Raw genomic sequence first — 14,321 nt, 5'->3', positions numbered from 1 at the left:
GCCCTCACCCATACCAGTTTTCCTTCCCACAATGAGGCTATTAGTTCTGCTGGGACAGACACTTGAGAGTCGCCTTGGCCCTCTCCATTACCTGTAGCCTCCTCTTCTTGGAAGCCTGTGATTCTGCCTCTGAACAGGTCTCTTAATTCCTTTCTTCACACCTTCTCACAGACACCACCCTAATCCAGCTATCACCACACATCACATGGACCGCAGGCAGAGCCTCCTAACTCTTGCCCCTTGCCTCTTCCTCTCAACCCTCATTCCCTGTCCATTCTCCACCAAGCAGCCAATGCAATGTTTTTCACGCAAAATCTGATCGTGTCACCCTCCACTCACGTGAGAGAGGCTTCTTGTTATCATTTACATTGGCAAGGCTCCCAGAAGCCTGCATGCCCCATTATCCACATCATCGCCTGACCAGGGAGCCCTTGCTCCTGGCCCTTCCAATTTGCTCCTCCCCTAGTCACCAACAGCAGGCCCCTTCCCACCCAGTTCACACTAGCTACTCACCCTTCAGGGCTCTGCTTACATGTCACCATCTAGAGACGGCTTCCCTGACCTCCAACCCTTTATCTAAATTAGATTTAATGAGATCTGTTCCTACCTCCATTCTCATTCTCCTACCTCAGCACCCTGTTTTTCCCTGTAATATCATTCATCACAATTCATAATTTCATATTCATTTGTGAGCTCATTTATTTAGTCTGTCTGCACTGTCACTACCTCCTCATCCCCATCATAGAGGCAGGCTCTGTGGACAGTGTCTATGCTCATCTTGCTAGCTGTGCATGAGCTGCACAGAGCACAGGGCCAGGATCTCAGCCAGCATCCAGGAGAGAGATGAACATGCCAGGGAGCAAAGGACTTCCCACCAACGCCAGGTGCTGAGCCTAACACCTGGGACTTGCCTTACGATGGTTCAATTATTTTCAGTTGTTTTTTTGTTTGGCTGTTGTTCTTAGAAGGTAGCTTTGTTAACAGAAGTGATCTGTTTTGGATGGCCTTGCAAGGGTGGGCACAACTCAGTCAAGTGTCCAGGACACCCTGGTACTTTCCCACTATAGGTGTTTCCCATGGGGAACTCTGCTAAGGCAGGGCACTGAAGACACGGACAAAAGGAAAAAAAGCTGTCTTGGGTCAGAAGGCATTTGAGAGATCAGTCATGTGAAGATGACAAAACACACATATTCAACATCAGGTACCTGTGGGTGATCTTCATGGTACAACCGAGGCAGCAGCCTCACCATGATGCACACGACCCCGGGATGCATGATTGCAGCATCTCCCTCATCCATCCTGCAGAGAGAGGGAGAGCCAGACATGAGACACGGACCTTCCAGTTTCTTTCTATTTTCACTGAGCTTCCTGGATCTTTCTTTCTAAGACAGATCATGGTACACATCCTGTCTACCACTTATTACCTAGATGACATTGAACTACTCCATCGAGCCTAATTTCCTCCAACTCTAAAAGGCATTGACAGTACCACACTTTCCCCCTACAGTCATAGAAGAATGCTTTTGTGCTCCAAGGCACAGTGCCTGACCCATAGTTGATGCTCAGTGAAGTTAGTTCCCTGGTTTTCTTCCCTTCCCTCCAGATACGTGGGAGATTGAGAAGCTCTGGTTTCATATTGAACACACACACACACTCACTCACACACACACTCACAGGCTTCTGGGTCCCTTCAAAATGGTGTAAGCACACTCAGCTCTGTCCCACCCCCTGAATACCGAATGCAACTAAAACACTTAGAACACATGGAGCAGCCCTTGGAGGACTCTGGAAAGTAAATGGTAGCAGAGAAGGAAACCAAACTCAAGCACTATGAACTGGCAATGAGCTTCCTGGGCTTCCCCTCTGCAGCATCCCCTGGTGTGAACTCACAGGTAGCCTAAAACTCACAACTGTGCACAAGGTGTAGACATGATGGAAAGAGCTCCAAGAGAAGTCCTCTGTTTCTGGTCTGAGGAGCAGGAAAGGAGGTTTTACAGGTCACAGAGCATGGAGGAAATCCCCTGGGATTTTCTTTGTTTGGTTTCCCCATTCTTTCCCAACCCATCTTTCAGGCAATTCCCTCAGCATCAGCAACAGCAGCAGCAGCCAGGCAGACTCTAAAACTCTCAGTGAAGAGAAACTTTCTCTCTGACCAGAGGACCTGTAGTCCCAAGAGTGTAGGTAAAATTCCCATTGCTGTTTTCTCCTTTTCTCCCCTCACTGCATGGCCCCAGAGACAGATACCAGTGACACAGGGAAGAACAGAGAAACAAAAGCGCCAACTCTAGACAGAGCAGGAAGGGACCCCTTGGGAGCCAGCAAGTTTTAAGGAAAGGATGAAGAAGAGGAAGCTGAGGAAAATGTAACCACAAAGTTGTGTATTAACCTCTGGGCTCAGTTCTGACTGTGTATGTGCATCTGACCCTAACTAGGAGGTAAACCACCACACACAACCAGTTACTGCATGAAGCAAGTGAGCGCACATCAAATGTCCCTGCAAAGTCTTTGAAAACTGAACTGATACTGGAACCAGAGAGTCCAGGGAAGATGGGCAGAAACTTGCAACCTGAACCTAAGTGGGCTAGTTCCCTACCTTAAGATATATATATATATATATATATATATATATATATATATATATATATACACATTCATTAACATTCTCTATAAGATGACAACAAAGACCAGAGTTCATAAGATAAGATTCAAAATGTCCAGAATACAACCTGAAATTGCTCAACATAGAATGAACCAGGGAAGTCTCAACATCTCATGTGGAAAAAGACAACCAACAAATGCCAATGCTGAGATGTCACAGATGTTGGAACTATCAGACAAAACCCTTAAAGCAGTTATTAACCCAATTCCAAGAAGTAAGAGTGAACATTTTTCAAATAAATGAAAAACAGAAAGTTTCAGTAAATAAATAGAAGCAATAAAAAAGAATCAAGTAAACGCAACAACTGAAATTTGTTTAAACTCACTAAATGAGAACAATAGGAGAATGAGATGAGAGGAGAGTCCATGAACACGAAGATGGAGCAATACAAGTTGCCTAATCTGAACAACAAAAAGGAAAAAGATTACTAAAAATAAAGACAGACTCAAGGTCATGTGTAACAAAGGATCTAACATTTCTGTCATTAGAATCCTCCAAGGAGACGAGAAAGAGTATGGTATGAAAGAAAAAATGTTTGAGAAGTTTTTAGTACTTCTTTCTTCAAAGCTGGTGAAATACATAACCTTAAAGATTCAAGAAGCTCAGCAAAACGCAAATAAAATAAACAAAAAAAATTATGCCCAGACACAGCACAATCAAACTGCTGAACACTAAAGAAAATTTTAAAAATCTTGAAAGCAGCCAGAGAAAAACAACACATTACATTTAAGGGAACGACAATTCGAATAACCTTGGATTTTCTCATAAGAAAGCAGAAGTCATGGAAACAACATTTTTAAAGTGCTACAAAAATACACACAGAATTCCATATCCACATGCTTCCAGAATGAAGGCAAAATAAATGTGTTCCCAGATGAAGGAAGACAGATTCTTGCCATCAGACTTGTTCTAAGAATAATACTTTTAAAATTTCTTCAGATGGTAGGAAAATAATAACAAAATAATGAAAGGAAACTTCAGGGATGAAGAAAGAGCAACAGAAATGGTAAATATTTGGGTAAATATAATACACTATTATTGTTCTCTTCTTAAGTTCTTAAATTTAGGTATGATGGTTGAAAGTGACATTGTATTAGATGTAATACATAAGACAACCACAACAAAAATAGGGAAGGATAGAGGGAACGGCGTAGAGGTAAGCTTTCTACAATCCATTTGAAATAGTAAAATGTCAATTCTAAGTAGACTGTTAAAAGTTAATTAAGTATACTGCAGTCCCTACTGAAAGCACTAAAAAAAAAGGAGAGACAAAAAAGGAGAGTCAAAAAATTCAGTAGACAAACTCAAATTGAATACTAAAATATATTCAAATTGTCCACAAAAAGGCAGGCAAACAGAAGTAGAGGAACAAAAAAAGAGTAAAAAAAAAAGAGAAAACAAACAATAAAATCCTGAACCTAAATTCAAACATATCAATAATTCAAACACATTAAAAACTGATAGACACTATTGTCAGAATGGAAAGAAATAAAAACAAAGCTGTATGCCGTCATTAAATATTGTGATATAGACAGGTTAAAAGTAACAAGATAGAAAAATTTATACCATCCTAACAGTAATCAAAAGAAAGCTGGTGTAATTCTACTCATATCAGGGAAAACAGACTTTAGAGCAAGGAAAATGACTCAGAATAAACAGATTATATGATATGATGATTAAAAGAGACATAACAATTCAAAACGTGTTTGCACTTTACAACAGAGCATCACAATTCAGAAAGAAAAACTCATAGATCTGAAAGGACAAATGGCCAAATCCACAATTATAGTTAGAGAGTTCAACACTCCTCTCAGTAATTGTTCCTTCAAAGCCATAAACTACCTTCAAATGGTTTTCTCTGAAGCCACAAACTACCAAACTCAACAAGAAGAAATAAGTTGCCTAAATCATTTATAGCTATTACAAAAACCGAATATGTAGCTAAAAACCTGCCCACAAAGAAACCTTGAGGCTCAGTGTTTTCACCAGCAAATTCTACCATACATTTAAAAGAGAAATAACACCAGTTCTACACAGCTTCTTTCAAAAACACAAGAGAAGGGAACACTTCCCAATTCATTTTATAAAGCCAGAATTACCCTGATATTGAAAACAGAAAAACACAGTATAAAAAAACTACATTTCAGTATACCTAATGAACATAGGTGCAAAAATCCTCAACAATCAGCAAATAATACCTAGCTACATATAAAATAACGAGGGTACTATGGCCAATTGGACTACCCGTAAATGCAAGGCAAGTTTAATATTCAAAAATCAGTCAACATGATCCATATTAATAAAATCACATGATAATATCATTTAATGCATAAAAAGCATTTGAAACATTAAAAATCTGCTTATGATAAAAAAAAATTCTCAGTAAATTCAAAGGAATTGTTTATAACCTAATAATGGGCATCTACAAATTCCCATAGCTGATGTTATATTCAATGGCAAAGACTGAAGACTTTCTCCCTAAGATTAAGAACAAGCAAGGATCTCTCCATTGCTATTGGATGTAATACTGGAACATATGGATTGGAAAGGAAGACCAAAAACTGGCACTAGTCACAGACGATGAGATTGTCTTCATAGAAAATCCCAAGGAATCCATAAAAAAAAAAACTTCTAGAACTAATAATTAAATTTAGCAGTCTCAGAATAATAGTCGACACACAAAAGTTAACCATATTCCTAAATACTAGAATTGAAAAATTAGAAACCAAAAAATTTTAAATACCATTTGGAAGTGTGTTCAACAAAAGACTCTGGTATAAATCTAAGAAAACATGTGCAGGCCCTACACTGAATATGACAGACTTTGATGAAAGAATCAAAGACCTAAATAAACAGAAAAGCACACTATGTTTATGGGTTGGAAGATTTACTATAGTTAAATTGTCAATTCTCTCCAAATTGATCTATAGATCTAATGCAATTCCAATAAAAATCCCAGCAGGAATTTTTGTAGATATAGGCAAGCTGATCATTAACATTTATATGGTATCAGAAAGGAACACTTCCCAATTCATTTTACAAAGTCAGAGTTACCCTGATATTGAAAACAGAAAAACACAGTATAAAAAAACTGCATGTCAGTATCCCTAATGAACATAGGTGCAAAAATCCTCAACCATCAGCAAATAATACCTAGCTATATATAAAATAACGAGATTCTATCAGGACAGCCAAAGGTAAAGGAACTGAAATCACCAAAGCAAATTTGAGAAGGAAGAATAACTTTGGAGAGCTTGCATTTGATATCTTACAAAGCCACAGTAATCAAGACAATATTGGTGAAAAGCTAGACACATAAGTCAATGAAATCAAATAGTGTCCAAAGACCTATATAAATATGGCTAAGCAGTTTTTACAAAGTTATAAAGACAATTCAATGGAAAAAAAGATAATATTTTCAACTAATGGCATTGGAAGAATTGGACATTCATAAGCAAAAACAAACAAACAAAAAATGAATCTCAATCTAAACTTCACACATGGTACAAAAAGTAGCTCAAAACAGATTACAGACCTGTAAAACTTTTAGAAGAAAACATAGGAGAAAATCTTCATGGCCGTCAGGCAAAGAGATCTTAGATATGACATAAAAGTGCAATACATAAAAGTAAAAACAAATGATGATTTGGACTTCATCAAAATTTAAAACCTTCAATCTGTGGAAGACCCTATTTAAAGATGAATAGATAAGCTATAGGCTGGGAGGAAACATTTGCATCCCTACAATGGAAAACTACTCAGCAACAGAAATGTATGAACTACTGATACACACAAAATGAGTGAATCTGAAAGGCCTTATGCTGAGCGAAAGAAGCCAGGCTCAAAAGATTACACATGTATGCTTCCATGTATATGGTATTCTGGAAAGACAAAACTATAAGGAAAGATCCACGGTTGCGAGGATAGGGTGGAGAAAAGGTTTTACTATGTGGGGCAATATCTGGGAGCTATTTGAGGTGATGAGACTGTTCTATTTCTTGATTGTGGTGGTAGTCGTGTGACTCTACACATGAATTAAAACCCATAGAACTGTAGGCCAAAAAAAGAGACTTTTACTTCATGTGAGTTGAAATAATAATAATAAACTACAGGCTAATCCCAAATTACCAACACCCAGTTTTCCAACACCCTGCCCATGTTGCTGCTGTCATATGCAAAGTGAGATTGTTTTTAGTCCTCAGAGTAGCTAAGGTGCTCAGGAGTGTTTCTTGTGCTTGGGCGTAATTTATTCAAATCAACTGAGCAAATACTTATTGACCTTTTATTATTTCCAGGCACTATTCAGGCACTCTGGATACATCTGTAAACTAAACAAACTAAAATCCATGACCTGGGTGTGAGGGGAAGGGTGTAGACATAAAGATAAACACAATAAATAAGTAAATTAAAATTAATAATTATTGTGTATAATATAACATATTAATATATAACATAATAATATCATAATGAATAAGAAATGATAAGTGCTATTGAGAAGAAAAGAGCCAAGAAAGGAGAATTGACAAAAATTTGATTTTTGATTGATAAGTGCTTGTATGCAGAAGGAGAGTAATTTACAATTTTAATTTGAGTGGCAGGTTTGACCTCTTTAAGAAGGGCAAAACTGAAAGACGGGATGCAGACATCCATGGGAAAAGCATTTCAAGCAAAGAGAAGAGCTATTGCAAAAGCCCTGAAGTAGGAGTATGTCTGGCATATTCCAGGAACAGCAAGGAAGCCTGTATTTTTACTCTGATACTGAAGCCACACAAAGACAATACAGAAAAAAAAAAAAAACCTACCAATATCCAAGGGATCAATGTCCCTTATGAACATACATGCAAAATCCTAAACAAAATGCTAGCAAACTAAATTCAACAGCATATTAAAAGGATTATATGCCATGACCAAGTATGATTTATATTAGAAATGCAAGGGTGGTTCAACATAACAAAACCAATCAACAAAATACACCACATTAATAGACAAAGGCAAAAAAACAGATGATCATCTGATTTGACTCATAAAGAGCATTTGACAAAATCTCACACTCTTTCATGATAAAAACACTCCAAAAACTAGAAATAGATAGTAAACTTCCTCAACATGATAAAGGGCATTTATGAAAAGCCCACAGCCAGCAGCATGCCAAATGGTGACAGCTGACCCTCAAATTCATGTGGAATTGTAGGAAACCCTAAGAAGCCAAAGCAATATTTTAAAAGATAAAGTTGGACAACTCACATTTCCAGAGTTCAAAACCTACTACAAAGCTACATAATCAAAACAGTGGAACTGACATAAGGATAAATATAGAGATCAATGAAATAGGATTGAGAATCCACAAATAAACTCATGTATCTGTGGCCCCTTGATTTTCAACAAGGATACAAAGACAATTTAAGAAGGGACTCTTCAACTAATGGTACCAGAGCAGTTGAATAGCTATAAGCAAAAGAATGAAGTTGAACCCTGACCCCTTGCCATATGCAAAAATTAATTCAAAATGAATTAATTATCTACAATAAGAGCGAAAACAAAATTTTTAGGAGAAAACACAGTGGTAAATCTTTATGACCTTGGATTTGGCAATGGATTTTTACATATAATGCCAAAAGCACAAGTAACAGAAGAAAAAATGGATAAACTGGACTTCATCAAAACTGAAAATTTTTGTGCATCAAAGGACATTATTAAGAAAATGAAAGGAGAACCTACAGAATGAGAGAAAATATTTGCAAATCATATTTCTTTTGAGAGTCTAGTACCCACAATATATAAAGAATTCATACAACTTAGCAACAAAAAGAGAAACAACCCAATTAAAATATGGGCCAAGCCCTTGAATAGACGTTTCCCCCAAAAAGATATACAAATGGCCAAAAAGCACATAAAAAAATTCAACATTATTAGCCATTAGAGAAACAAAAATCAAAATCACAATGAGATAACACTCCATACCCATTAGAATGGCTAAAACAATTTTTTAAAGGGAAATAAATATTGGCAAGCCTGTGGAGAAATTGAAAACCTTTTATATTGCTGTTGGGTATGTAAAATTGGTTCAGCTGCTGTGAAAATAGGCAGTTTGACAGTTCCTACAATTCTATTGAATTGAGCTACAATTCTACTCCTAGGTATATAATCAAAAGAACTCAAAACAAGTACTCAAATAAATACATGAACGTGAATGTTCATAGCAGCACTATTTACAAGAACCAAAGGAAATAACCCAAATGTTCATCAACAAATGAATGGATAAACAAACTGTGGTGTGTACCCATATGATGGAATATTATTTTATTGTAAAAAGGAAAGAAGTACTGATATACGTTACAATGTAAATGAATCTCAAAAATATTAAGCTACCTGAAAGAAGTCAAACGCCAAAGGAAACCTATTACATGATTCCATTTACACATGATTTATCCTGAATAGTTTAATCCCCAAAGCAGATTGGTGGTAGCCCAGGGACTGGGGAAAAGAATGAGAATGAGTATAGGTTTTCCTTTTGGGGTGATAAAAATGTTTTGAATTAGATAGAGGTGGTCTTTGCACAACATTGTGAATGCATTAAATTCTGTGGAATTGTTTGCTTTAAGATTATTAATTTTATGTTCTGCGAATCTCACCTCAGTGAAAAAAGCTAAGATTTTTTTAAAGTAAAAGATGTCCAGCACCTGGAGCAGTTCTCAAACTTTAATGTGCTTACACATAATAAGAGGACCTTTTTAAAAACAGAACCCTAAATTTCAACCCCAGGGATTTGTGATTCGGGAAATCTAGTTTACACAACTATATTTTTGTGCAACTTTACAATGGATTCTGATGCAGGTGGTCTACAGGCCACACTATGAGAAACATTGCTGTAAGGTAGAGATTGACAGAGCAAGAATGGAGACAAGGTTCTGGATCCCAAGGATGGCAGACACTGATCCCCCACTGACCTGGTGTTCCCAGACGGCTTGTATCTCGCAAGGGACCTGTGGGTACGACAGAAAGTTGTAATCAAAAGTACAAATCCCAAAGTGCCTGTATCTTTGGGAGCCAGTGGTGGTGTGAGGCGTGCTTGGCCAAATTTTGCATCTCATTTGAAGAAGCCTAGGGGCCTTTGCAGGATGTGAACCAATGAAGCCTCATCATGTCACACAGCCCCTGAGCTTGGCTATAAAATCCTGCCACCCACAGCAGCTGCACGACAGAGAGGATGACTACTCCAATCCTGGTACTTGTCTTGCTTAGATATGGAAGTCAGACAGACTGCCCCCTATGTGGACTCTATCAAACTTCAGGAGGCAAGATTAATAACTATCTCCTGTTACTAAGGCCTGTGGATACTTGAGGGATGCATTAGAAAATTAAAAGCAAAGTGGCCTCATTTGTGCAGTCCATGCTGATTACTCCAGACAGCCACCATCCTCTTCCAAACCTCCAGGGCTTCTCTCTCAGGGACTAGCACCAACCAGTCTCTCTCACACTCTCATCAAATTGGTTACCAAGGCCAGGCAAAGTTACGTCCTAAATAGTTCTCAAAATGATCTCCTGTTCAAGCTACTGCCATCCCTGGAAGGAGCGACTGACAGCTCCTTTGCTCCTCTCCTTTCCAGCCATCATCTCTGCCCATCCATCCCTATAGCTTAAAGCCCTACTACAGCTTGAAGTCCAAGCAATGCCTACAGAAGGCAGGAACAAACCTTATTCAAGATAGTTGATTTTGAGTCTCACCTTTATGCCTCCTCAACCCATCTCAGACCAGATAACTCTCATCTTTAAATGTTTAGCTCAGTGGTCTCCTCATCCAGGAAAGCCTCGCTGACCTCCTCCCCAGACTTCATTAGGTGCACTTCTCTGCGTCCTCTCAATTTCTGGGCCTGCCCTTGCCAGGGTCCCCACCAGACAAGGATAATGCTCCATTCATGTCTCTACTAGGTGGGAGCCCAGAAGAGGAGCAGGCAGGAGCAGCCATATCTCCATATCTGAAGCAGTTGCAGGACCACTGCACATCAGGTGTCTTCAGGACACCAGGCATGAGAGTCCAAGACTATCTGCCTTGCCAACCCTCCCTGCCTTTCCTCCTGTCCTGTCCATCTTCTCAATTCATTCATGCCCATATTCTACTCAGTGACCATTCACGGGGACCCCTGATGTAGCTGCAGACCCAGTCCATGCTCACATGGGCCTCACCACTGAAGCAGAAGAAAGAGATTTGAACACCATCTTATTTCAACAGTGGTAAGAAACCAAAAATTGATAGATGTACAGTGCCTTTATTAGCAAATGGGGAAGAGACGACTTAAGTGGCTGATGTCCTTGGCATCCATTTTAATACATATCCTGGTTTCAGATATGCTCGAGTGTGCAAACATGAACCAAAGAAATAAGAAACCAAGGAAGGTTACACAATTAATCATTGATTTGCACTGTGATCAGTGCTGAGGGTGCTGAGGGTGCTGAGGAAATGTGAGGCAGTGGGATCTGATTTGGCCCATGGGATGGGGATGGGCAGGCCAGGGGAGGCTTCTTGGAAGAAGTGACATCTAAACCTAGACAAAAGCATAAGAAGCAACTGTCCAGGCAGAGTGAAGACAGGAAAGACATCCCAGGTAGAGTAAAGGGCATATGTGAAATCTGAGTCTGAAACATGGCTGCAAGGTGCTAGGCAAGTGATGCCATGGGCAGGCGAGACCCCCAGAACTGTGTGCCCCACACTCCCAATGTCTGACTCCCTCCTGGGAATCATGGGAAAGCACTGGAGGCTTCCAAGTGGGAATGACAGGGTCACATCTGTGCCTTCCAAAGGCCGGTGTGGCCTTCATGTGAACTGTTCAGGAACTACACTGTCCCCCATCCTTCCTCAATGGTCTGGCACAACAATTACCTCTAACAAACTTAAGTGACAGATATAACTCATACCCACAGGGGACATTGTTTCAACAGGAAAGATTAGGATGAAGCTGCAGGATGCCCAGCAGCAGAGCCAGAGGAGTAAGTGTTTAGGGCTCTGGCCTGCAGAGTGCCCCATGAAACCTTAACTATTGCCTGGAGCACACCGCATTCCTGTTGAAACGATGTCCCCTTAGGGCTATAAGTTATAGCCACAACTTAAGTTCAAGGTAAAGGTGACTGGGGTTGCTCCTTTGGCTGACATAAGGAATAAACGTCAGCCCACGAGGCCTGGCAGGGGCTGGGAGAAGGCATATGCTAAGGCAGAAGCAAGAAGGAGCAGGGCTGCCTTGCTTTGGAGGGGGCTTTTCTCAGAGCTATACACAGACTCAGTTGTAGAGCAGTCCTCATAACCCATAACCCCATGATGCCACAGTCCTGCACAGAGACCACCCTAGCTCCACATTGCCTATAGGGTAAAAGTGAAATGGTCTCCCATAGGGTTTGTGCAAGGCCCACCACAGTCTGACCCTGCTTCTGCTCCACTTTCACCTCCAGACCTGCACTGTGGATGATGTGCTGCTGAGGGGTAAGCACTCCATTCTGTGGTGTGTGTATGTAGTGTGGATATGTAGTATGTGTGTATGTGTGGTATTTGTGTGTGTCGTGTGGTGTCTGTATGTAGCATATGTAGGTGGTATGTGTGGTGTGTATTCATGTGTATGTGCTAGGTGCTGTGTGGTGTGTAGGTGCAGTGTGTGGGTGTGTGGTATGCCAGTATGTGTAAGGTGTATGTTTAGTGTGGTGTGTGTGTGTTTTGTGTACATGTGGTGTATGTATATGTGCGTGTGATGTGTATATAGTGTGTTTGGTGTAGGGGTGTTTATTTGGTATGGTGCATGTTTCATAGAGATATATGATGTATTTTGGACATCATAGATATATTTTTGGAATTACATAACATGTCACCTCTGTGTTATGAAAAATGTTCCTTAAATTATAGTTACCATAAAGACTAAATGAATTGAAGAATAGTCCATTGTAAAAAGCTGAGCATGGTGTCTGGTGCACACATGCTTAGGAAGCAGCTGTGATCACTCTAACTACCATCTTCCCTCAATGTAGATACTATTATTATGTCTGCCTTCAAATCAGGAGATGGAAGATTAAAGAAATAAAGTAGCAGGACCAAAGAACACAGCCACCAAGGCATAGAACAAGCAGGCCTGACTCCAAGGCCCACGGCCTCTTTCCCTCCTCCCTGGAGACTTGGGACCTACTTTGCAGAAGGCAGGGCTGAGGGAAGCCACTTGCCCAAGGACATACAGGTGTGGTACGGCAGAGACGAGCACCCTGTCTCCCATTCCCAGCCCACTGCCATGCCCTTTACTCTGCAGACTCCCTGAAGGGGGTAGAGTTTCACTTCCTATTCTCTAACCATCAAGGAAGGTCAAGGGCCATGTATCTCTTTTAGGGAGAAAAAAAATGCTCTATTTATGAAACATGGGTCTTATAAATGTAAAAATTACTCATTACAAAACCAGGATGACATTTGACACAGGACTCACCTCTAAAACATCAGGACTGACGCAGTCCATTGGTTAGAACCCAATCTTCAAACTGCAGGCTGTCATGTCAGACATTTGGAAAACTATCACTATTATTGTGGGAGTATCAGGAAAAAAACAGGAAGAACACACACACGTGTGTGCACATACACGCACGCACAGACAAATGCATGCAGGCTTTGGAGGTAGCCCTGGGTTCAAATTCTAGCTTTATTATTTACTAAATGTGTGACCTTTGGCCATGTTTTTTATCCTTTCTCAGCCTTTGTTTCCTTATTGATAAAATTCCAAAATTTTGGAGGGAAATAAAAATAAATAGATGTTTAGTGCTCAGCCTCCATAGACATTCAACTAATTACTATTGCTTTTCTTCACCTGATATCACTTACTAAATGTCTTTTCATACTGACAAATACTCCCCTGCCCCTGAGAGCTGGCAGAATAAGTCAAAGAAGTTTCCACACCAAGATCCTAAGTTAACCTGTATGTTATCAGGGTGCCCAGGCAAAAGGCCTCCTCAGGGATTGCCCCTGAAATATAGAGAACAGGGAACCCAGAGAGGGAATTCTTCCCAAGACAAGCAAGAAAATCAGGACCTGGGAATCTGGCCAAGGCCTGGCTTGGAAAGGGCAGCTAAGACCCCATGGAGGCATTCCCATACCTACAGAAGGGCAGGATGGCCTGAATGAGGATGGTTTCTATGGAATCCAAGAAAAGGAAAATCCTGGAGCAAGATTCACAATAAAAAATCAGACATCATACAAGGGACCTTCCATGATTGTCACAGAAACAATATACTCTCAAAAAACACAAGAAGAAATAATCATGATTCTTATGTTTGAAGAAATAAAAATGAAAGACAGATATGAGAAAGGAAAAGGGCTATCAAATCAAGTTTATTTGAAAAAGAAACAGTATATCTAGACATATAAAATACTGTCATTGAAATTTTAAAAAGAAAACCTAAATGGCTAGATTATATATCAGATTAGACACAGCTAGTAGGAGATTCAGTGGGTTTAAGAAAGACCAAAAGAAACTGTGTGGAACAGAGTACAGAGAGACAAAGAGATGAAAAATGTAAAAGAAAGATTAAGGGAGGATAGAATGAAAAAGTAAAACATACATCTAATTGTGTTAGTTCCAAAAAGGCATAATAGGAAAAGGGATGGAGAAGAGGTCATAATTTAAAAATCCATATTTTATAAAAG

The 14,321-nt window shown here is 39.7% G+C and overlaps 1 protein-coding gene across 3 annotated transcripts in view; it reads right to left on the bottom strand.

Annotated features, from left to right (window-relative positions):
- Positions 1–14,321, bottom strand: part of WDFY4 (WDFY family member 4) — a 300,371-nt gene that overhangs the window by 223,482 nt on the left and 62,568 nt on the right. For all 3 annotated transcript variants that reach the window (XM_034930476.3, XM_057298884.2, XM_057298885.2), the window contains exon 13: positions 1,206–1,299. In XM_034930476.3, coding sequence (XP_034786367.2) covers positions 1,206–1,299 — 94 coding nt within the window. The remainder of the gene's footprint in view (positions 1–1,205; positions 1,300–14,321) is intronic.

The sequence above is a fragment of the Pan paniscus genome, chromosome 8 (genome assembly GCF_029289425.2).
Source record: "Pan paniscus chromosome 8, NHGRI_mPanPan1-v2.0_pri, whole genome shotgun sequence".
In the NCBI taxonomy this organism is placed as follows: domain Eukaryota; kingdom Metazoa; phylum Chordata; class Mammalia; order Primates; family Hominidae; genus Pan; species Pan paniscus.
Note: the sequence above shows the minus strand (reverse complement) of the source record. Positions and strands in the feature narration are given on the sequence as shown.